Below are 23584 nucleotides of genomic sequence, written 5' to 3' on the forward strand. Positions count from 1 at the left end.
TTTACAAGGGGGATCCCTGATGAAATCTCGCTATTTTTCTATTTTCCATCACTTTTTTATCATTATTATTTTTGCAAAGATATAATTGTTGATTATGATTCTTTAATTAATGCTCGGCTGGGCCTCGCGCGACATAGAAGTCTCGTTCAGCGAGACTTTTTGGTTACACGTAGTTACATGATATAAGTCTAGTTCAATGAGACAGTCGTATGACCAAGTGTGTTACTTGTTTATGATGAAGGTCTCGTTCAACTACACTTTTAGTCTCATACAAGCTAGTGCTGCGTCCGGCCTCGTTCAATGAGACTCAAAATATCCCAAATAGAAAAATGCTTTCAAATTTGAAAAATGATGTAAGGAAATGTATTTCTACAATAAAAATATACAACAAAATGTTGAATTGGATAGCCAATAAATTAACACAAGGATTTAACTTTGTGGGAGAAAAATTATTTCAAGGATATAATTATGTGAGAAACTCCTTAAACTCTTTCCTTAATAGAAACCAATGCTCACAGAAAGTTAGTCTTTTTCATACTGACATCTGTTTAATGTTTTCAATGACACGATTGATACAATCTACTACACTCAGCACATTCCACAGCAACCACGTGAACACTTTCACATTCATGCAAACGTACCACGCTCATTCATTACTAGTATACTGCACAAGAAATTGAATTTACCCCTCTTTCCGCGCAGCAATTACAAACTTTAGGGATGGGTCGAGTCTAATGTTGAGTACACTGTCTCTTGAAGCGGCCACAAACTCGCAGCCGGGCGGCGTTAGAAAGGTCAGCTGCTGGTCAGGCTCAAGGTACCTTGGTCAGGCTGGTCAGCTTTTTTTTCCTATTCTTGCCTATTCTTGTTCATTTTTTGTGTGAAGGGGGATGGATGCCCATCTTTACCTCTCGGTCATTCCCCTGTGTGTGTGCTTCCTTCTGCGAGCTTTGGGAGTGGACGAAGACACAAGCGCAAAGGTCCAAGTGGGAGTCTTTGGGGTGGTCTTTGTGGCCGCGACCCTGGTGACGTTTTTCGACTGGTACTAGACCCGTAACCGCAGAGACGTGCGCCCCCAAAACGGCCACGCGCGCATGATATAAAGTAGGTGGGTAGTGATATTTCACAAGGGATCCCCCTTGTAAAAAATTGAAATGCTCTGGAACGCATATATTATAACTACTCAGATCAAAGATTCGAGTTGGATATGCACTTGAATTGCCCCCTTTTGGAGGCAGTAATTGAGACGAGTGAGTGTTGGTCTGTAGTATTGTGTGGTGTGTACACTGCTGCTTCCTGACCCAATTTTGTGTGCACTTTCTCGCCTCCACTTCGGACGTTGCCGTGCTAATCCGTGATCTGTTCTCTCACGGAAGACAAAGAGAAGTCCAATGAAATTGAGTGGCACTCACTCGCCGTTGAGAATTGTCAAATTTGGGACTCTTCACTTTTGCACATACGAAAACGTTCTCACTTGAGCAAATCTTTATCCATCCATCTACGTGTTGCGCAGTTTTTGCCCCAATCCCAAGGAATTGAATTCTGAGGATTGTTTCGTGCCGTTCGTTCCCAGCGTTGTTATTTACAACGGGCTTAATTCTAGTAAACATGATTTCATCTCCCAAACAGAAGGTCAGAAATGAATTTTTGCGATGCTCAGCTAATTTCCGATCACGGAACGAATGTAAAGTGGTCGTAAAAATCAAGGCTGGATTGGCTGGCTCGTTAGTCGGTTGGTGGGATCTTCTTTTTTGCCACTCTCAAGGACTGTCTTGTCTTGTGAAGGTTTCAGCTCTGAATTATGGCACATGCATGCAAATATACGTAAACCTACTGTCTGGCACAGAGATTCACTTCAAATAAGAATTGGGAGTTTGGCATTGTCTTCCTGATTGAATGTGGTTTTCAGGAAATGCACATGGATTCCTCATAAACTGGAGAGAAACAAAAAGTCATCTCGCAATTGATCTGCCTTCAATTGAAAGATGAAGGAAGAAGAAGGCAATGATCGAGTTCCCGACAGAGTAGAAGCATTTGGGGAGGAGGACACAGAGTTATTTCCCAATGAGAGAACAATCACGTGGAATCCACACTAATCTAATTAAATTGACAATCAGAATCGCCAATCATCAAACGGTTTAGATTTCATTGTGACTGAAACCACCTAATTTGACAACACACAATTGCGGGCTGAATTCTGTATGACTTCAATCCTCTATGGAAGGTGGTCAGAGACATCGCATGATAATGATTGATGTTTTTTAGAGTTGGATGAAAGTGCGAAAAACCTTCTGAAAAAGCGCATAAAACTGCGTAAAATCCTTCATCGTTCAATTTACTCCCCTCAAATATTCGTAGGGAGTATGTACGTGTTTATCCAATAGCCTGCTTTAGTTAGATTTGGAAAACGTTTTGATCAAAATTCCTGACTAACCGTATTATTGACTTGTCATACTCAAGCTTTCTCAAAAACTTCGTAATAAGTCGAATTATACCTCATGGAACCTTGTTCCGACGATATTTGATCTTTATGGGTCGTAGACTCACCCATCTACCTTCGCAACTGCAGGGGAAATATTGGCAAAACAGCCCCTTCTTTTGCGCAAATTGAAGGAAATTACATTCTGGCATAGTAATAGTTGATATATCCACATGTTACAATAATCTTATTTTCAATGTTGGCCAAATTTCTATAGTTGCAACTAAAGAAGAGTCTTTATGGCGATTTTCTTGTGTGTACTAGTGCGGATGAATCGTCGAATGTACGACCCGGCAAAACGAAGAAATAATAGAGGTTACGTGAGGCGTTCATCAGCCTATTAAGAAATTCTCAAGCAACAGAGAGTTTGACAAGTCAACAATATTCAGGGGCTTGTCAGGTCTGCGAACTAATTCGTTGGTGGATCAGATATTGTAGTAACATCAAGTTAAGTAAAAAGAATACGTTATTCGTCTTGAACGGCTGGAGGTCATATTCAAAGGAGCAGTATTCTGGGGCAAAAAAAAATTGAAATCGCAAAACCTTGTGAAAGTGCGAGTAAGGGTTGGGCAATGCAAAAAATGGTGAAAATAAGAATGGAGGTTTTGAAAGTAACAAAAAAGGGGTTTTGTCCCTTTTTGCTTTTACAAAATTTATCGTTTACAACTACGTTTGCCGAGATAAACGTGGTGCAGTGATTAGCGAGAGTAGTTTCTTAGCATAAGAGAGGTCCCTGGGTTGAATCTCTTGACCGAACTTCCTCCCAAAGCTACTTTTTGACGCTAACCACACCCACAGACGAAGAGCTAATCTAATAAAGACACGACACACATAACGTGAGGTCTGGATTTGTTAGTCGGGCAAGACTCACATGGTAGGTAAGTTATATTTCATTGCAAGTAATTATAGTTCAAACTTGTAGAATTTTTTGATATCCACGAAGTCCCATCTTCTAGACAGCATGGGTTTCGAGCACATTTTAGCACGGTTACCCAACTGATTGAGCATATATAGCAGATTATTGAGGGACTAGAGAGCCATGAATCAGTGGATGTAGTTTATCTCGACTTTGCTAAGGCCTTTGACAAGGGAGATCATGGCCTTTTAGTTTACAGACTCCATGAGATTAGGATTCAAGGCAAGGTTCTCAATTGGTTAAGATTTTCATTTATGGTAGGGTGCAATTGGTTAAGGTTGAGGGATCCCTTAGTGACATACATGATGTCAAGTCGGGTGTTCCTCAGGGTTCCATTTTGGGTCCTCTCCTTTTCATCATCTTCATTGCCCAATTTCAGAAGTTTGATAGTACAAATGTCAGTATCTTTTCTCATGCTGATGATACAAAATTGGTAGTTGGTAGGATTGGTCAGAATTACGGTTATCTGGTAGAGGCCTTAGACCAAATGCTGCGAGTAACATGGCACTGAATGGATTGGATTAAAATTCTACTCAATGACCATTGGGTCTTCGTCATTAGACACTCCACTATTAGATAATGGAGGTAAAGATATTGTGCAGGTCTCATGCATGAAGGATTTAGCTGTAGTCCTCCAAAATAATGGAAAGTTCGATGAGCATATAAAGTTCAAGGTGGGTAAAGCTTTTCAAATGTGTGGTTGGATACATCGCACATTTAAGTCCAGAGATAGTATCACAATACTAACTCTGTACAAGACAATTGTCCAGCCACATCGTGAGTGTGCCTCGCCCATTTGGGCTCCAACTATTTTATCTGGTTTTTTGAACAGGTCCAAAGAAAAAAAGTGGTTTTCCGTGAACATGGAAGCTTTGAGAGAGCTCTCGTTTTGGGAGAGGTTGTGGGATTGTACAGTATTCATGGAAGGTACGAAAGATATCTGATACTATACGTTTTCAAAAGCATTCATGAGCTTTGTCCCAACCCAGGGTTTAGGGTCAATTGTAGTGACCGTAGAGGCTTAATGTGCGTTTTGAGAGCACCTTCAAGCCCTCGAGAATCTAGGCTAGTTAAAACAATGAAGTCCAACTCTCTTCTTTCTCGGGCTCCTTCATTGTTCAATTTGCTGCCCTCAAATATTCGTAGGGCTTATGTAGGCGTTGATCCAATAGCAGGATTCAAGTCAGACTTGGACAAGCTTTTGACTAAAATTCCCGATCAACCTTAATATGCAAGGGTTAGCCAGATCCGTCAACACTAATTCGTTGGTCGATCACATCATATATGAAAGTAAAAGTTGAATAAAATTAATGCATTTTTTCGTCTTGAACTACTGGGATTCCAATCCCAGTAGCGGTAAGGAAGTCCGCAAAAATAAGCACTTAAAAGCACACACCTTTTTCTTGTCCTCTACATGTATTGCATTGCTGTCTGTTCAAAAAGTTCATTCAGCATTCTCTGTTACAATGGTCTTGATTAAATGCGCTTGTTTAAAATGCCATTTTTTTAAATCGCAAGATATTGCCCAGTTTAAATTACTTACTTTTTTTCAGGTAATATGGCATCACGCTAATAAACAAAAATTATCCATGAGAGTGCACGCGCTTAAAAATGCATTTCTTATGCTGATGAATTGATCAAATGTGCTGTCAGCGCATTTGCTTACCAATTTTAACAAAAATTGATCCATTCATTTTGTAATAGTTGCAATCCTTTGCAAGACATGTGCGATAGTCTTGATTTGCAGATATCAAAACACATGCTAAAACCTTGCGTGCAAAGTTCAGAGCTACATATCACCATTTTAAGCACTGCATGAAGACACGCGCACTGCCTAAGCTCATTTTATTAGAAAAAAACCAACTTTATTTTATACATAAATGGCAAAACCTGCCTGTGAGAAAAGTGTCCATCAACTTGGAATTGGCCTTTTATGAGCACGAAAACCTATAATCTAACACTAAGCAAAAATCAGGCATTTCAGCAAGCCAATCACTTCACATGCTTGTTATTTTTCGCTTGAGTATATACTAGTTGTCAAAACAAACAGAGCTTTATTGAAGGTAATTTTGCCGCCAAATGTCCAGTCTCACGGAACCTCACTATTAAAGTCCGTCGTCATTCAGTGCTGCCAGAAGGCATATTTTCATGTCAAAAAAGTGGGTTTTAGCATATGTGTTATTTCATAGGGGACATCACCAAATTGCCTACTTCAGTAAGTTTCTAAAATCACTAAAAGACGGCAAATAATTCTAACATGGAAAACAATCTAGTTAAACCTTCTTGTTAAGCAATCTAGTCAGTTTTCTAAACATGATATACTGTGCATACGGCTAGCTTTTTCACCCCTGGAACGAGAAAACCGAAAGAATAGGTGCCGTCGAGCCGTTAAATGGTATAATAGTGCTTTAAAAGTCCAAACATTTACGGTAGTTGAAGCTGCAATCTTACAAGGACTTTCACATCTGACCAACAATGGTAATCCATGTAAGTTACTTTTAAATTTCTTTCTAGCATATTCTGTATGTCCCAAATCTGGTATGTTCTGGCATGTTTTAGCAGGTTTTATGGCATGTTTCTAGCCCAAGTATCTCGCATGACTGAGCGGATCCAAATCGCCGCCGAAGAATAGGAAAGAAGTCCAGAAGAATTTTGTGACTCCCGCGAATCCTGCGTAGGCCTTGATGATGGAGGCCTTCCTGAAGACCGGCAAACTCGGCCAGAGTTCCGGAGCATCAGCAGCGGGTTCCAAGAAAACATCTCAGAGCCAGGGCGGGGGCAAGAGAGGTCCTGCTCCTTGGGTGGAGAAATACCGCCCTAGAACCGTCGAAGATGTGGCTTACCAAGATGAGGTCGTGTCCGTGCTCAAGAAGTCGCTGAGCGGAGCGGATCTACCTAATCTGTTGTTTTACGGCCCACCCGGCACGGGCAAGACCTCGACCATCTTGGCTGCGGCTCGGGATCTCTTTGGGGACATGTATCGGGAGCGAATCTTGGAGTTGAACGCCTCGGATGAACGGGGCATCTCCGTGATTCGGGACAAGGTCAAACGCTTTGCTCAATTGTCGGCCTCAGGGCGTCGACCCGATGGGCGGCCTTGTCCCCCTTTTAAGGTTATTATTCTGGACGAAGCGGATAGCATGACTAAGGACGCTCAGTCCGCCCTCCGACGAACCATGGAGAAAGAGGGTCGATCCACGAAATTCTGCTTGATTTGTAACTATGTGAGCCGCATCATTGAGCCTTTGACCTCGCGATGCGCCAAGTTTCGCTTCAAGCCGTTGGCCAACACGATCCTTCAGGGACGTTTGGAAATGATTGCTGCTAAGGAAGGGATCAAGGTCAGTGAGGCGGGGATGGGCGCACTTTTAACCACTTCGGAAGGGGATTTGAGGATGGCTATCACTACTTTACAATCTTGCGCTCGCTTGAAAAGTGGTGGAGATGGACCTGAGGCCATCACCGAGACTGATGTGTCGGAATTGAGTGGTGTGGTGTCCAAGGAGTGGCTGGATCGGATCATGAGCACGTTGCAAAACAACTCTTATTTCGACATGGAGAATCTCTTACAAGAGTTCATGTGCGAAGGCTATTCTATCAGTCAACTCATTCATCAAATCCACGTACAAGTGGTCCAAGATGATCACCTTTCGGATGGGCAGAAATCTCAGATCTGTGAGGCTTTAGCCGTGAGCGAAAGTCGACTCTTGGACGGCGCCAATGAATATCTGCAGCTAGTGGATATCAGCTCGACCATGATGAGCACTTTTGCCAAAGGGGCTTAACCTAGAGCATCACCAATCAATCAATCCTCGTCTTTTTTAACCTCCAACGGCAACGGAACGTGATTTAACAGTCGATAAATAAAATGAATGAACACTTGTAAAGCCCAATCGAAATATGTTTTTTTTGTGAAAAATCGCGAGTCCTCTCAAAATGGTTAGTTAAACCACGCATTTGGGATTAAAGCTTGATGAGACTCTGTTCCAACATTGCAGCCGCCTAGAAGGCACACGTTATCAATGGGGTGGTGGATGATCCTAGCAACTTGCGTCTCTGCCGTGATACTCACAGTTTACCGCCATGCCGCGTTTACTTGTCTCCTCGAATCCTCGCCCAAGCCCAATGTTCTCTTCATAGTTGTGGATGATCTCCGTCCAGCCCTAGGCATATTTGGCGACTCCTTGGCCAAGACGCCGAATCTCGATCAACTTGGAGCGCGCAGCTTAGTCTTCACGAAAGCCTTGGCCCAACAAGCTCTCTGTGGACCTTCGCGAACCTCATTCCTAACCAGCCGAAGGCCAGACCATACCAAGCTCTACGATTTCGGGTCTTATTGGCGAGATGCAGGGGGCAATTTTAGCACCTTGCCTCAATATTTCAAAGAGAACGGCTATCATTGTCACAGCATCGGGAAAGTCTTTCACCCGGACATTGTGAGCAATTTTAGTGATGACAGTCCCTACAGTTGGAGCCAGACTCCGTATCATCCAAGTACTCAGGTGTTCAAGAATGCTGCAGTTTGCCCGGATCCCTTGTCAGGAGAGAAGTTTGCCAATCTTCTATGTGCCGTGGATCTCGAATCTCAACCCGAGGGAACCTTGCCAGACCTGCAGATTAAAACGGCCGCCATTGAGTTTTTGGAACGATGGAAGAGTCATCCCGAGAAGGAGAACCCGTTCTTTCTAGCCGTTGGATTGCATAAACCGCATGTACCGTACCGAATCCCAAAAGAATATCTTGCACTCCATCCATTGGAACAAATCCCGTTGCCCAAGTATCCCGAAGTGCCTCCAGACCTTCCTTTGATAGCCTTTAACCCTTGGGAGTCGCTGCGAAGGCGAGATGATATTGATCGGCTGAACATTTCGTTCCCAATTGGTCGAATGCCGGAAAGCTATCAAAGGTTAATTTTCCAGTATTACTACGCTTCAGTCACTTACATAGATGATCAAATCGGACAAATCCTCGAGAGGTTGGTCCAATTGGAATTGAGCCAAAACATTGTTGTGTCATTCTTGGGCGATCACGGATATGGCTTGGGAGAAAACAGCGAGTATGGAAAGTTCTCTAACTTCGATGTTGCCACGAAAACTCCTTGGATGCTCCACAACCCCAAGAGTATGCCAAGGCTATCCTCTTTCAAATACGTGAATCCCTTTTCGATGAGCAAAGAAGTTCCACAGAAGCCATTGGTCCCTTACCAAACCCATTCTACTCCAGTCGAACTCTTGGACGTTTTCCCGACTCTGGTGGCTACCACGGGACTCGAACCAGTGCCTCTTTGCTTAGAGGGCGAAGCTCAGACCAAAATGCTTTGCACTGAAGGTCAAGTTCGATTGGGCAAGAATGTTCCGCTGGCTTTTTGCCAATATCCAAGACCGGCGAAGATACCCGTGAAAAAATTCGACCAACCCAAACTCGCCACGATCAAGTTCATGGGATATTCGGTGACGTCAGAGCATTTCCGTTATACCCGATGGTTGCCGTTTGACCATCACACCTTCTTGGCCAATTGGTCTCACACTGTGGCACATGAACTTTATTTTCACGATCAAGATCCAATTGAGCATTTCAATTTGGTCTCTCATGCGGAATTCCAGCCAACCGTTCGGCGTTTACAGGACATTGTCAAAACCAAATTTGGCTCCCCGTCATTGAAAACAAAACAAGAGGTCCAAGTTTAAAAAATATAATCAATCATTTGTTCGGAGGCAAGAGTATCGATACTTGCTTCAGTTTCTCTTGGACCTCTTGGAATTCGTGGTGCCAGTTGCCGTAGTGTAAAAGTAGAATCTCGGACGCGCGTTTCAAGATTGCCTCGAGTGCTTCGGCAGTTTTTGGATTGAGCCCGTTGTCCGCGATTTGGCCTTCCAATATATCAGAGAACTTGACCAACTCGTGTCCAACCTCAATACTGACAGCGCCATATCTAGGACAGAAACTTGACTTGAGTAATTTTTCATAAGTATCTAAGAATATTCACGCCAATACCTGTTCTCGACGATACTGATGCATTTTCGCAGAGACTCGGCGCTTTGAGAGAAATTCCCCATCATGGCCTGACATTTGGCTAGGCTATCCAGAGTCTCGAGAATGTCTTTATGGTTTTTGTAAAGGCTCCTTTCTCGAACTTCCAGACTTTTCTGAAAGCTATGGATCGCCCCCGAGAAATCTTGTCTCGCGGCCATTTCTTGACCCTTATTGAACAAATCTAATCCGAGGAACACGTCGCCAATTTGTTGGCTGGACCGCCGAGCTTGGCCGCAATCCATGCAGGGTTGATTGGCATGCCAATCTTCTTGATTCGTTAACTCCGCTTCCTTTAAGATATCCGGGATTGGTCCATCACAGTTCGAGCATTTAAAGGCCGCAAATCGGCCGTGGAGACGAAAATCCGCCTTCGGATCCGCACAATGCGAACACCGACAAGTGAAGTTGTACTGACTTTGCAAGTCAGTCAGTCGTTCTTGACGCAGATGACGACGAAAATGCGGACCATAGCAATTGAATATCTCTCCACCTTTTGCTACGGGCATTATAGCCCGTACAATGAGCCGGTTGTTAAAGAAGCTGTTAATCACAGTGGGATCACAGGAATGGTTCATCATGGAGGCTCCCGGATAAATAGCGGTGGCGATTCTTCTCTGCTCGGTTTCGCTTACCGCATTATTCAAATCCTCCGAGGCCTCTTTGGTTGGCCCTACCTCGTAGATGGCGCTGGCATTGCATACTAATTGAAGCATATGCTTGAGCATCAATCCGCCGATGAAGTCCAGGGAGTCCTCGTTCACATCCAGACTCGGATCTAGCTTCAAACCCGACATGGATCCCGATGAGAAGAAGGATGTTCTTTGGCTCAAATACATGGTCAGAAGCAAGGCTGTGGTCGCATATTGGAATATCTCATCGGGTGGCATTGTTCGGCTGTGTTCCACCAAATCCACCACGTTTCGGTAAGGTTCTCCGGATGGGAACAAACTCGTGGAGCTCAAAGTAATTTGGTTGAAGAACGGTTTGAGGTTGATCAAATTATTGTACCCCGTCACTTCCACGGTTCTCAAGGCCAGATGAGCGATCCCTACCGAGTGCAGTAAGTCTAGGTGAGCGCATTCGTGTTGATGATACTGATCCCAAGAGTCGGTACGACAGTCCTCCGAACAATAACGCGCTTGGGTGCATTTCAAGCAAGGAATGGGAGCGTAAAAGCGTTTGTAGCAATGGTGGCAGTGTGTGGAATATTGGTCGAGTAGCAAAATCGAAGCATAGGGTAATTCCGAGAACAGAACCTGACCAACGGCGACTTCTTCATCTGCGACGACAAAGCGACCTTTCTCCGGATCTCGTTTCACAGACAAGCTCGAAGTTGCACCGGGGAGATCAGGATTGGTAGGCTCAAATGTGGGCGGTATGGACCCCGGCCATGCCTCCGGGAGACTGGTCTGGCTCTTCGAAATCGACACGCTTTCCACCGATAAGGCTTGGATATCCCGGGATAAGGAATCTCGCTTCTCAGGGGTTAATTTGGGAATGAGATCCAACGCCTGGATGGCCAAGTCAAAGGCTGCCTTGGCTGGATCAAACTCGCCCAACTTGACGAAACATTGACCGCGTCTTTGATGGAGTTTGAACTCGAGATTCTTCGGATAGCGATGCTTCAGAGCCAATTCAATGTCTTGCAGGCAATCTTGATAGCGACCCAAATGATATAGGGCAGCCGAGCGGTTGCCAAAAGCTAGACTGAGTTCGGGTCCCAAGGCCGGGGCGCAGATCACGCTCTCGGTGTAAAATTTAAGACTACCGAGATTGTCATTGCGCTTGAACTTCAGATTGCCCTCATCTCGTAGACGTGATGCCGTACCGCCGGATTTACCGTAGGCAGATTCGGAACATTGCGAAATCCAAGAGACCAGTTTTCGTCTGGAACAAGAACAGGCGCAGAAACAACACATGATAGGATGACATGGCAATCAATCGAAAACGAGTGGGAACATGTTACCGGAGGCCGTTGATTTCTTGGACTCTGCGAACTTTCTCGGTGAATCCTTCGGCTGAGCTCAGGGCCTTAAGGGTGCCTTCCCGTTTGGCCTTGGCCGCCAATTGGTCCAAGAGCTCGGGCCAAGTTTGGGCGGGTGAGGCGTTCTCATTCACAGAGGACATGTTCATTGAGCTCAAGGAGAAGTCTCAAACCATGGTTGACGACCGGATTCTGTCGAAATCCAAACTAAGCTCCGTTAGTGTTATTTTCGTGTGTTGCATGGGTTGCATGCCTGGTTGGAACGGGGAGCACGCAAGATTGGGATGTGTGACCATGGAACCTCTTAAAGTGGGATCGGGATAGGAGGAGGTATATGGCCCTTAGGCCAATTAAAAGAATTTGCCCTTGATCCATGAGTGTTGAAATTTGATCGAATTTGAAACTAGATTCTTCGATGATTAGTCGAACTTTCCAGAGTCGCGTTTTTCAACAGTTTTTGCCAACTATTCATCTTATCTAATTCATTGCTGTTGATTGTTAGGTGCTGGTCATTTACGATGTTTTATAATATTTGATTTTGTGGTTTTACCATGAAGGATTCATCAATTTATAGTACAATCATTGGAATATATTTTTTCACCAAATTCACCATAGTTATTGGAATTTTTATTGGAATGGTGGAGATAAGGGTGGATTATTGGGTGCAAATAGCTGAACTGATATTTGGGAGTGTGTGTAAAAGCGGTAAAATAAACACAATTGGATGTAATTGTAATTGCATTTCTCCGAATTCCAAATTATTTTCCGGTAGTGATCGTACCAGCAGGGGGAAAACTGACAATATAACAGTTCTTCAAAGTGTATCAGATAAGAAATGAAATTGTTAAGCGACATAGGTGAGCCATAAAAATACCTATGATTCGTCCCGACATTGATTCCCACAATGAACGGGATTTACACCATTCAAATGAAAATAAGAATGGTCCGTTGTTTCGAAAATGAAAAAGAAAAAATAATGAATTAACGCTTGTATGTTATCTTCTTTTTAAGTTCAAGACGCCAGGGACCAGAAAAAACGCCTTTTTTTGTTTTTTTATAATCACCTCTGTCTCATATTTCACGCTTCACATGATATAAACCTCATCTTGATCTCAGAGGCAAAGATCGCGAAAAAAAATAGCATACGATGTACAGACACATGCAGACGAAGGTTGGACGTGAGCAAATTGATGACGTCAAGAACCAATATCAAGCTGACCAGCGGAGCTAATAGCAACTGATGCACAGTGGAATGAATCATCAGTCGATCTAGAAACTAGCATATTTCAGCATGAGTGAAGAACCACCTGAGATAGGTGACAAGGATAAACGGCTGAAATTACGATCTGACCTAAGCTCGGCTTTGGTCTTCCGGCTGTCCCTGTTCCTATTCATCGGCGTCTCGCTCTTCACCACCACTCTCAACATCAGCCACTACAACTGGAGATTGAAGATGATCCAAGGCTTGACCAGTCTCATCTTCAATTGCCAGTCGGCCCTCTCCGAGACGTGTCGAGGCCTCGAGGAACTCATTCACGACCACATTGACATGGTGCTGGGCACCATCATCTTATTTTGTCTCATTGGTATCGTCCTGGACGGCGTGGTGATCGTGATCGTCGCCAGGGAGGATTGCAAGCAAGGGCTGATCTTCGTTTGGCTGGCTTTTCACAATTTCATCATTGTTCTGGCCCTTTGTAGCCTGATCATGGCGCCCATTGCCATGCTGATCTATCAAGCCACGCAAAAGATGCGCGTTTATTCCACGCTGTTCCATGAAGAAATAAACTCGGTCTGATCTCGATGCCAAACGTTGTCGGCTTGTGCTAGGAACACCGAGTGACTCAAATATCGTTCCACTTTGTCCTCTTGACTGAGAGTGCTGAAGGGCACGATCCGTTCTTGGACATCAGACTCTGAAGATTCCATGCACAATGGGTTGACCCTCGTGATGTGGTAGTCCTCTTGGGGTTGTTGAGCTAATAGATTGCAGAGAAAATGAGGATTGTTCAGAATGCTTTCAGAGGACGATCCAAAGGGAAGCTTGGCCCGAATATGGAACTCCTTGCGATGATATCGAGATTGACCAGGGGCCAGATCTCTTGGGTTGTTGACTCTGGAATCGGAACGGGTGGGGACGTAGGGTTGGAGCTCGTTGCCGAATTGGTACTCCTTTGTCATGAAACCATCAAAGGCCACTTTGAACGACCATAAAGACCAAAAGAATTCCAGAACACTCGTAATAAAGATATTACTGGTCACGATGAAGGTCGTTTGGCTTTCAACTTCTTCATTGAAGCTGATCACATACGGGTTGGTGGCATATTGGGCCCGGATCTGGTTGAGTCTGTTCTTTTTCATTTCCACGCCCAAAGAGGTCATCACCACGGCGGTGAGAGCGGCCATCATGGCCAGAAATGATCCCAATACAAAGTAGAAAATCTGACTTCGAACATACCATCTGGTCTTGGACAAGACTCCACACACACCACATATCACGAAAATCAATCCCGTCCAAAGACCGGATCCATACTGATTGCACTCAGGTTCGACGAACAAGGCCAATCCACCAAAGGTGACGTTCAGGAGGCCCAAAATGATATGAACACAACCGGATCCCGCCATGAAAGAGGCGGAATACCTCTCCTCGCTGGGTAATAATCCTGTGAATGGGCGCTTCCGGTCTGAAGCGTCGTCCCGGGTCAGACGAATTATGTACACAGCTTCCTCCATGAGAGCAACGTCTTCATTGTCTGTGAGCACTTCCAATTGCAATCATCCGTCAATTGTCTACAATGTTCTATTTTGAAGTGAGTGAGTGAGAACGTGTTACTTCCGTTTGCATGACCTCTCTCTCTCTCTCTTTTCGTACCGCTCCCCTTTTGATTGCGTCTCCCTCTCAATCATCGGATACTGGTGGAATTGCTCCGCAGTTGTTTCCTCCTCCCATTTTAATGTGATGATTTCTCCGTGTCAAAGCGGATCTAACGAAGGCGCTCATGCACAGAAGTGAACATCTCTATACATAGGTACATACATACTGTATGTATGTAGGTGCCCTCGGAGGGCGAATAAATTGAACAACGCATTTCAAATTTCGGTGATATGTAGTAAATAGGCATTGGTAGCTAGTACCTGGAAGCGGTCCCTGATACATATAAGTATGTCGAGGGTGGATGAAGGAATAGAGGATGATGGGAGATGATAAACATCAACACATGTGGGATGATGAGATCAGGCTTTTGATGAAAGAAAGGATTTGGAAAGCGAAGGAATGACTTAAAAACTTATAAACTGGAGAAGTTATTGTTAGGTAACCAAAGAAATGTGCCCATTCTTGACAGAGCTTTTAGATCATGAAGGAAGAAAGATATGTAGATGGGACCTGGTTCAAATTTGTGAGCAAGCATCATACAGCTGAAAGCACTAGCTGATCATCTTGTTGACGATTCTTGCACATTCGTACAGACGTTTTCAGGCTGGTTATCTATAACCTAACGCAAGCTCTCTCTCAAATGCGAGCTGTATCTTTTTTTTTGTGCTGGGGCAAATGTCTAAATTGGGATGATTAAAGTGGGACGAGATTCGCTGTTTTTGTACCCTCGCTTTCCCACTTTCCGCGTTCTTTACTGGATGAACTCTTAACTTGTGCCTACCACAAACATCACCTAACACGCCTCACCTTTACCTACTTGCCCTCCTCTTCTTCCTCCTCGTCCTCCCCTTTCCCCTTTGGATGGACCCAAACATATTCCAACAAATCCTGCCAACCAGCTTCCAAAGAGAGTCCACAATGCCCAAAGTTTCGGGTTTTTGACCTGGCCAACGTGGTGCGCTCAGGCTCTGGGTGTAAATTTCCAGGAGCATTCATCAGCCGACCAGGTCTGCGCTCGTCGGGTCTGGAACCTTCCGAGACATCCTACTCCGTCCTCCTCACCACCGCCAACAACTACCCGCTTATCTGTAGCCACAAGACGATCGACGGGCGCGCCCAGGCTTTTTGGAGCTCCTTCAAGAACTCGTCGGTCGTATCGTCGTATCGGTGGACAAGATCCAATCCAACGCTCTGTTCAGTTCACTGGCACTCCGAGCTCAACTCCGCTATACAAATGAGGATTAGTAGTTGAAATTCAGTGTTCAAACGGGTGAGATGTGTCCGTACCACGAGGGGCTCTTATCAACGCCTCCAAATCTGACCCTGGCTTATTGACAAAATCTCCCCTCGAAGTACGAAGTACGAACAACGCTTTGCTCCCTCCCCCTTTGCTCGATCTTTGTATTCCACGAAAATTGCCATTAGTGCCAGTGGTGAGGAGAAAGAAACGAATTTGGTGGTGTTTACTCAAGATTTACGTCCAAGCTCCAAAGCTGAGATTCCTCGATTCCCCGCGTCGAGTTCTTCCCGGAGTGCCGGAGGTGTTTGTACTCTCTTCAAATAAACACGAAGAAAATCCACGGGAACTCTCGTTGGACACAGGTGGAACACACCCCGCCCAGCCTTGCTTCTTTTCCTTGCTTGGAAAGCGATCTTCACGACGAGTGCTCCGCCATGATTAGTCATTTAACGGGGTGTGGAGGAGCAAGCCTCCGAGTGAAAGGGTTGAGCATCTGTCGTGCGGTCCAAGGTGGAGTATGATTAATGCCAGCCAAGACGTGTTTCAAAGCCTGTCATTATTTATGAATCCTTCACACACCTAGATTTGCATTTGCAATGAATCGTCAGAAACCACCGTTGTTAGTTCAGAGAAATCGTCTCCTCGTGTTTCTTCTGCTTGTCTTGGGCTTCGTCAGTGATTCTGTCCAAGACTCGGCTGGGGTTGGCCTTGGACAGCAGAAATGTGATCTCAGTTCGGCGGTGTCGGATTACCGAGTCGTGAGCCATGAAGATCTCCTGCCCGGACTAGATCAATTCTCGGACGAAGGTGTTCGACACTTCTCTGAAATCCTCTTCGACTACAGGCGTTATCAAGTGATTGTGGGGGCTCGTGACGCCCTCTACAGACTCAGTCTCGAGGGTCTGACCAAGCTAGAAAAGGCTACGTGGGAGGCCCACGAGTCCACCAAAGGCATTTGCACAACTAAAGGCCAAACCGAGGAGGACTGTCGGAACTACATCAAGGTTTTGGTGGCCCACAATGACCAGGTCTTCGCTTGTGGGACCCATGCCTTCAGTCCCAAGTGTTCGTGGCGAGAGATTGAAGAGATCAATCGCGTCTCAAAATCGATTGACGGGCGCGGCAAGTGTCCCTATAGCCCGCATGCCAACAGCACCTCTCATATGACCAAAAACGGGGAATATTACATCGGGAGTTCCACGGATTTCTCGAGCAATGACCACGCTATTTATCGAATGTCTGGGGCTCAGTTCGAAAAAGTCGTTCGAACCGTGCAATACAATGCCCTCTGGCTGATGAAACCAGATTTTGTGGGCTCCTTCGAAACGTCCAGATTCATTTACTTCCTCTTCAGAGAGACCGCCGTTGAGTACGGAAACTGCGGCAAGGCCATCTACTCGAGGATTGCTCGCGTTTGTAAATCCGACGACGGAGGAACCCTGGTCCTCAAGAACACATGGACCACGTTCCTCAAAGCCCGATTGAATTGCTCACTCCCGGGCGACTATCCCTTTTACTACAACGAGATCCAGTCCATGGACTATCTTGACGAGGAGAAGATCATTTATGCCACCTTCTCAACCAACGAAAATAGCATTCTCGGTTCGGCCGTGTGCAGCTTCAAGATCTCCGATGTGGAAACGACATTTACTGGACGTTTCAAGACTCGATCGGGCCCAGCGGCCATTTGGGAGTCCAAGAGTGATATCCATTCCCACTTTGAGTGTGAAGCCAGTGATAATAAGCATTTGGAGGTGAATTCACGCGAATATCAGCTCATCAACGACGCCGTTCAACCCACGTTACCCCGCCCACTCTATCATGTAAGAAGCAGCTAAGATTCGTCGTTGATCGTGTCCCTTTTTTTCATGCCAGCTATATTAATTTCACGCACATCAAAGGTTTTCAATTTGGCTCCCCGGGTTGGATGCAAGGTTGACAGTTGTAAATTAGCTCGATTATGATGCGACTCCTACACGCTTGTCAAAGGCTATCTCTTCTTCTTCCCAGCAAGTGGTTGAAAACCAAGATTTATCGCTAATGATAATAGATTGTTTATCACAGCTCCATCCATGCTCACGATTACCTTTGGCATATAAATTAAGTTGAAGGTTTCATTTGACTGCTGGCGAGCATTAATTTGTGGAACGGTACAAGTTTCTCGGGACGTTTGCTCCTTTTTTATTCCCACTCTTCATTTTTTTGAAACGCGTGTGCTGGAAGCGTGATATCTTCTGCAATGATGTGGATGCATGGAATTTGCACGTTCCAAGACCCCCCTCCTTGATATGGCCATATAAGTCCTGGAAATTCAAAAGACTTTTGACATAGTCAGAAAGGTGGAGGAGGAGGCGGAGGTGAAGGAGAGGAAAAAAACTAATTCCCCGTTCTCTTTTCAGGAGAATCTCGAACAATACACCCACATCGTGGTGGAGTCGATTGCGACCAAGCATCAAGATAATTATCCTGTTCATGTCATTTTTTTGGCTTCTCGCTCTGGGGGGGTCATCAAAAAGCTGAGTTTCAACACTCGAACGAGTCGCACTTGCTTGGTGGAGGTCTTGCACCCATTCGCCTCCGAGAAGCGCCTGATCTCCATAAGCAACCTCAAGCTTTTTGCTCCCACCAATTCGCTCTACGCGACAACCGAGGAAAATGTGCTCAGAATCCCAACTCAGCGATGTCAGCGGTTCGCTTCCAAGAGAGCATGTCTCAATTCCATGGACCCGTATTGCGGCTGGAACAAGCTCAAGGAGGAATGCACCGTGACGCCCCATAAGAACCCAAGGGCCAGCTATTGGGATCAAAATCTGTTGACCTGCCCCATCCTCACCGATCCGGTAAGTGTAGAGGCCCTTTATAACAAGATCTCTTTTTTTTGACGCCACCAAGTGAGGAGTAAACTGTGGGTGTTTTATGGCTTAATTAAATGTGAGCTCCGTCGGCGTCGTTGAACTATTACCAACCATTCCATCGTCGTGAAACAGGTTAAAACATCTGTTGACGCAGTGAGTGCTTGAAATGAAAAAAACAAATGTCTTTGATTTTTCGTCCGAGCGACTCCACAAAAAGACCCTCCACTTAAGAGTGATGGCCTGATGCCTGATGCATGTTACTCAAAAAGGATCATTAGCGTTTACAATATGCTGTCTTTGTTTCCAGGTGGACGGTGCCTGGGGTCCTTGGTCAAGCTGGGAAACGTGCGACTACTTGCCTTCTGAAACCAACGACAAATTGAGATTGACAAACGACCGTCGAAATCAGCAGGCTGACACCTGCATGTGCAAACGACGAGACTGCAACCAACCCAAGCCCGCTTATGGGGGTCAGAAATGCCAGGGAAGCCCCTTGGAGGTAACCAACTGCACTCGCAATGGCCAATGGACGGAATGGTCGGAATGGAGCTCGTGTTCCAATTCCTGCGATTTAGGAACGCAGCAGCGAAAAAGAATCTGCGGCAATCCGGCTCCAGCTTTCGGTGGCAAAACTTGCATTGGGCCGGATTTGGACACGCGTTATTGCAGTGATTTACCCCCTTGTGCTGCCTTGAGTCACATCTCCACGGCTTCGGCCTCACTTGTGAGAGAAGATGTATCTCGATGGACGGATTGGACCGAATGGTCCCGGTGTTCAGCCAGGTGTGGGAAAGGCTTTCGATCAAGACAACGTCAATGTTTTGGCCTGCAGTGTTCCGGCTCTTGCAGTAAAGAGTTTGAGGAATGTGAGTCCACAGAGTGCTCTGATTTGCTGGAAGTGACTGACTGGACCCCCTGGATTCGCACAAATGGTTCTGCCTGGGATGGTGGCTCTTGGTCTGAGAAACGATTCAGGTTCAACTATCAGGCTCCATTGGCCATCAATCAAGTTGGAGATATCTCGGAGGAGGAGAGGATTTGCAAGTCCACCAACCACTGCTCCATGTTATCAATCACCCAGCCCAGGAAAAACGGGTTGGCAGAGGTCTGGAGTGAGTGGTCAAAGTGTTCTCGCGAATGTGGAACCGGACATCAGATTCGAATTCGAGAGTGTCCTTTTGGCCAAGATGGTTGCACAGGACAGACCTTCGCCCAGAGGGCCTGCAACCTTCAACCTTGTCAAGGTCAATGGAGCTGTTGGTCCGAGTGGTCACCGTGCGATCGAGATGGAAAGCGACGACGGTCTCGGGATTGCCAGAACCATCAATTTGGTGTCTCATCCGCCACCGCCAATGATGGAGTCACTTGCTCCGGCGGATCCAGCTATGAAGAGATGGGCTGTGATGGGTGGGGCATGTGGGCAGCGTGGGGAGAGTGCGATGGCAACGGCCATCAGACCCGTTACCGCGCCTGTGTGGCCTCTCAATGTAGCGGGAGTGACCAAGAATCAAAGCCCTGTGGGGCGGACTCAATTGATCTGGCACGGGTCACTACTGCCGGAGCCGGTTCCGTTATAGGTGCGTGTGTCTGTGGCTTTGTTTTGGGCGTTTTCGTAGGTGCTGGGATCGTGTATTATGTCCTGATTCACCGACGTGGTGCCGGAGGGGCCAATGGCTCACCGCATTACGTGTCAGCTAAATCCCAAAATCTCTACGTTAGTCTCCCCATGTTGGACTTGAGACATAAGCACTTGTCCTCTTCATCAAACCAAAGCGATTGTGGCACCCTCAGGTCCACGACCACGGCTGGAACACTCCGTTCTACAAAGACCGGTTCCATCTATAATGGAACTCTCAATGGCAACAAGCACGGTGACTATGAAACAGCCACCATTAAGCGGAGCCACAGTCAGAGAAATTCCAGCCTTTTGTCCTCCGGAAATCACATCCGAGCGGACCTCGAGTCAGATCAACTGTTCAACTGAGACGATACCAAGAAAAGGGAGAATAGGAAGAATAGTGAACTTGGGGAAAGATGTGGCTACATCCTTCCCTTCCAGCTAATTGTTCAAGCGTGATCTCAAAAAAGAATTTCAGTGTTTAGTAAATCTTCATTAACTTCAGACGGACTAACCCGCTAGCAGACCAGCTAAGCGTTCTCTACACACATTAAGATTCCTCCAGTGTCCTAAATCATCGTTCATTTCATCGAGATTCAAGACGAAATATATCTTGAGAATACCCTAGAGATCTTTTTGGTTCGAATTTATGACGGTACCCACATAAACATCGTGGAGATGGCTTCCTTACTTGCTTTTGGGGAGTGCATGAATCCAGTAAATAGAGCTAGAGAGTTATTCGCCTTTTGTGTGTCCATGTCACGATTCACAGCAGCATATCTTGCTCCTCATCCCGAAGATTACTACCACTACATTCAAGATGATCATCGTCGTCGTACCCACGATGATTATGATGAGTGGCAAATCTCGACTTTGTCTCACAAAGCCACCCAATCCCTGTTTCTTCGCCGATCGTAACTAGAAACTCGGACACGAACAAATTGGGGGTTGACGACTCTAAGGTATCATCAAAATCATCGACATCTTCTGGAACAACAAGGGACGGGCACAAGGGGGCATGCATACACAGAGAGCAGATTTTTAAACAATTTAGATTAGCATGACTTCGACTCTAAACTGTTTATTCGGCTCTAAACCTTCGGCATTTCGTGCCCGTCCGCTCTTGTAATTGTGCAAAACAGTCACCTCCTTGGCTAACCCTACAGGCCATTACTGTCAAACGAAGCCCGATTTCGATTAGACAAGTTGTTAGGGTGAGTCTGGAAAAGAGATCAGTTTGCCTCCTCGTCTTCCCAGGTAACGACGAAATTCCCGAAGAAGTTTCTCCAAGGAAGTCCACGTGAAGTCAGATTCGAACAGGTTAGATAAACAGTTTGGATATCTTGGATCGGGGGAAACTAATCTTTCCCGACGGGTTCAAGTCACGATGACGGGGAGGAAAAAAATGAATCGAAACAAGTTCCGGAATCTGGAGGGAAATCGCCACTTACGAGTGGATGAATCAAATGCGAGAGAGTCTGATTAAGGTCCAGACACGTTGAAGATCAGGGGTCTGGAATCTGGAATCTGGATCGTCCAATGCTGTCACTAGCGTTTCGTTTGTGTTGTCCTGAAAAGAATCCTAAGCCCTGAGTTTTCGTTGGCTTGACCACTTCGGTGTATTCAGGAATTCTGCCACACATAATACTAGTTCGCTTTCAAGCCTCAGGTTTGAAAAGAAGAGAAAACAGCTCTTTGAAGAGCTCTATTTCAGTGTGGGATTGGATCTATTTTAAACACGCGTTTCAAGAACGGAGAAGGCCAATTGTTAGCCTAGTGATTAATGGATTCTACGGGCCGATTCCAATTTTCTATTCCGCGTTACAAGGCGAAACGAATGAGGGGAAAGATAGGTCTTCTTGTAATTAGCGATGTGTCTTTGATGCATTTTCCATCTGCTCTTCCAACCTCAAAGTTAACAAGAGCTTCATATGTGGGTTCTGGCCAGGAATCAGTTTTTGGCAGCTCCCTAGATGAGCTTTTCTTTCGGCACCCGGACATATTTGCTGATTGATAGGACTTGATGAATGGTCGACCCACCACTTGCACCGGATGATGAGGCCTAACAAGGCCTTGTAACTAACCAATCTTCGAAACATCCAATCATCATTTAAGGGGGATGGCCAAGTGAATCATCTTGCAATCTGCGTTTCTCTTTAAACCAGTTCAGTAAGATTTGGCTGCCTAAAAATGCAAATGATGGGATTAGTTCACAGCTAGATTTTGTGTAACGCCTCAAAAGAGGAGCCAAGAAGTGAGGCCTATGAATGAGTCGACAAGTTTGATCTTTCTAAAGGGTTGTTTGCTCTCAAACGTCTCTTGAAGGCCTCTTTAAAAAAAGCGAACAAATGTGGCATTCCTCATCGCTGATCAAGACCAGTCCGTGGAGCTTTGTAGAGAAAGTGGTTTTTTTCATCTGCCTGAGGACGGAACTCGTTGATCGAAGAAGGAGACTCGTGCATTCATTGCTATTCAAGACGGGAGCCCAACTTAACCACTAACTTCTACGACCACGACGAGGACTACTTCTTATGCGACGAGGTACTCCTTACCTGCTTGCTTGCTTCCTGGCTTGGTTTGCCAGCCTTAGTTCGAGCATCTCGAACAAGCTCTACAAATGAGCAAAAAATGCCAAATCTTCGGTAGGTAGTGGCTACTCTGACCCTTCATTCTTGGATATGGCCCCCGCAATGAAATATATTGCCAATCATCGTGTTTCCAAAGAATCAAAGATGGGAGGGAGGAGACCGAGAAACTTCATTTGACTAGAATCCATCAACGGAAGATGCTTGGCAGCTAAATTCGGGCTTTGCGTGCTGATGTACTTTTAATAATGGGTCTCTTTAAGCACCCAGAAAGCACTAGATTGGTTGACCAAACGCCAATTCACGTTGTTAGACTTGGAGGACGCCAAGTTAATGTCTCAATGGTCCTTTGCGATCGTCATCTTAACGAAACCGTTTCTACTCCTGAAGATTTGGGCGTTGGAGAAGACTTGAAAATGCAGCTCTTTTCGTTATTGATCCGACTTGATTCAAACTCAAAAGGGGAAATGGGCATTATTCTCGCTTGTTGCTTGAGAAGTCGAGTTATTTATAGCATTTGCCAACAAATAGGACGTTAAATTGGGTTTTCTCTGTGGGCGCCAAGAGTATTCGAAATTCTTCAAGAAGGACTGAAAAATCTCGTTTATAACTCGGACCGCCTTCAAGGTCGCCCAGTTCTATGGATAATAATATTCATGTTGTTTTCAGCGGGGTTTGGTAAAAGCTGTCAACTAGATTGAATTTGAAAAAGGGGTGCAGTCAACGACTAAGAGTGAATTGAAGCCATAAAATTGGCACTCACCCTAGGGTTTATCACCTCATCTTTGGTTGAAGACGAAAAAAAAAGATCGTAATCTTCATATTTCTCCAACATCAGCCAAATCCAAGTAGGTCCTCCATGACTTTAGCCTGTTGACTGGCTAATATTCAAACGTATAAAGCAGTGGTAGTATAAAGCTTGGCTAGCAAGTCTTCAAATACGCCTCCATTTTTATGATCAAGCACTAATGAGGTGAGCAGGGGGAATGAAGCTTTTGG

At 45.4% G+C, this 23584-nt stretch overlaps 5 protein-coding genes across 5 annotated transcripts; 3 read left to right on the forward strand and 2 right to left on the reverse strand.

Moving 5' to 3' along the window:
* The first annotated feature begins 838 nt into the window (after window positions 1-838).
* On the forward strand, window positions 839-9109 carry LOC131886774 (iduronate 2-sulfatase-like). The gene is made up of 2 exons (XM_059235178.1): window positions 839-1104; window positions 7394-9109. The coding sequence occupies exon 2, from the start codon at window positions 7418-7420 to the stop codon at window positions 9080-9082; it is 1665 nt and encodes a 554-aa protein (XP_059091161.1). The 5' UTR covers window positions 839-1104; window positions 7394-7417; the 3' UTR covers window positions 9083-9109.
* On the forward strand, window positions 968-7288 carry LOC131886783 (replication factor C subunit 4-like). Its single transcript, XM_059235188.1, has 2 exons — window positions 968-1108; window positions 5978-7288. The coding sequence occupies exon 2, from the start codon at window positions 6080-6082 to the stop codon at window positions 7178-7180; it is 1101 nt and encodes a 366-aa protein (XP_059091171.1). The 5' UTR covers window positions 968-1108; window positions 5978-6079; the 3' UTR covers window positions 7181-7288.
* LOC131886764 (SET and MYND domain-containing protein 4-like) lies at window positions 9072-11736 on the reverse strand. Its single transcript, XM_059235166.1, has 3 exons — window positions 11395-11736; window positions 9390-11315; window positions 9072-9327 (listed from the first exon to the last, which is right to left on the reverse strand). Exons 1-3 carry the CDS (start codon window positions 11559-11561, stop codon window positions 9096-9098), a joined length of 2325 nt encoding a protein of 774 aa, XP_059091149.1. The 5' UTR covers window positions 11562-11736; the 3' UTR covers window positions 9072-9095.
* A 354-nt stretch (window positions 11737-12090) lies between these two features.
* On the reverse strand, window positions 12091-15987 carry LOC131886792 (uncharacterized). Its single transcript, XM_059235199.1, has one exon. The coding sequence runs from the start codon at window positions 14143-14145 to the stop codon at window positions 13171-13173; it is 975 nt and encodes a 324-aa protein (XP_059091182.1). The 5' UTR covers window positions 14146-15987; the 3' UTR covers window positions 12091-13170.
* A 7-nt stretch (window positions 15988-15994) lies between these two features.
* LOC131886754 (semaphorin-5B-like) lies at window positions 15995-20629 on the forward strand. The gene is made up of 3 exons (XM_059235154.1): window positions 15995-17350; window positions 17927-18367; window positions 18690-20629. Exons 1-3 carry the CDS (start codon window positions 16124-16126, stop codon window positions 20364-20366), a joined length of 3345 nt encoding a protein of 1114 aa, XP_059091137.1. The 5' UTR covers window positions 15995-16123; the 3' UTR covers window positions 20367-20629.
* Window positions 20630-23584: the final 2955 nt, after the last annotated feature.

This window comes from Tigriopus californicus, chromosome 1, assembly GCF_007210705.1.
Source record: "Tigriopus californicus strain San Diego chromosome 1, Tcal_SD_v2.1, whole genome shotgun sequence".
In the NCBI taxonomy this organism is placed as follows: Eukaryota; Metazoa; Arthropoda; class Copepoda; order Harpacticoida; family Harpacticidae; genus Tigriopus; species Tigriopus californicus.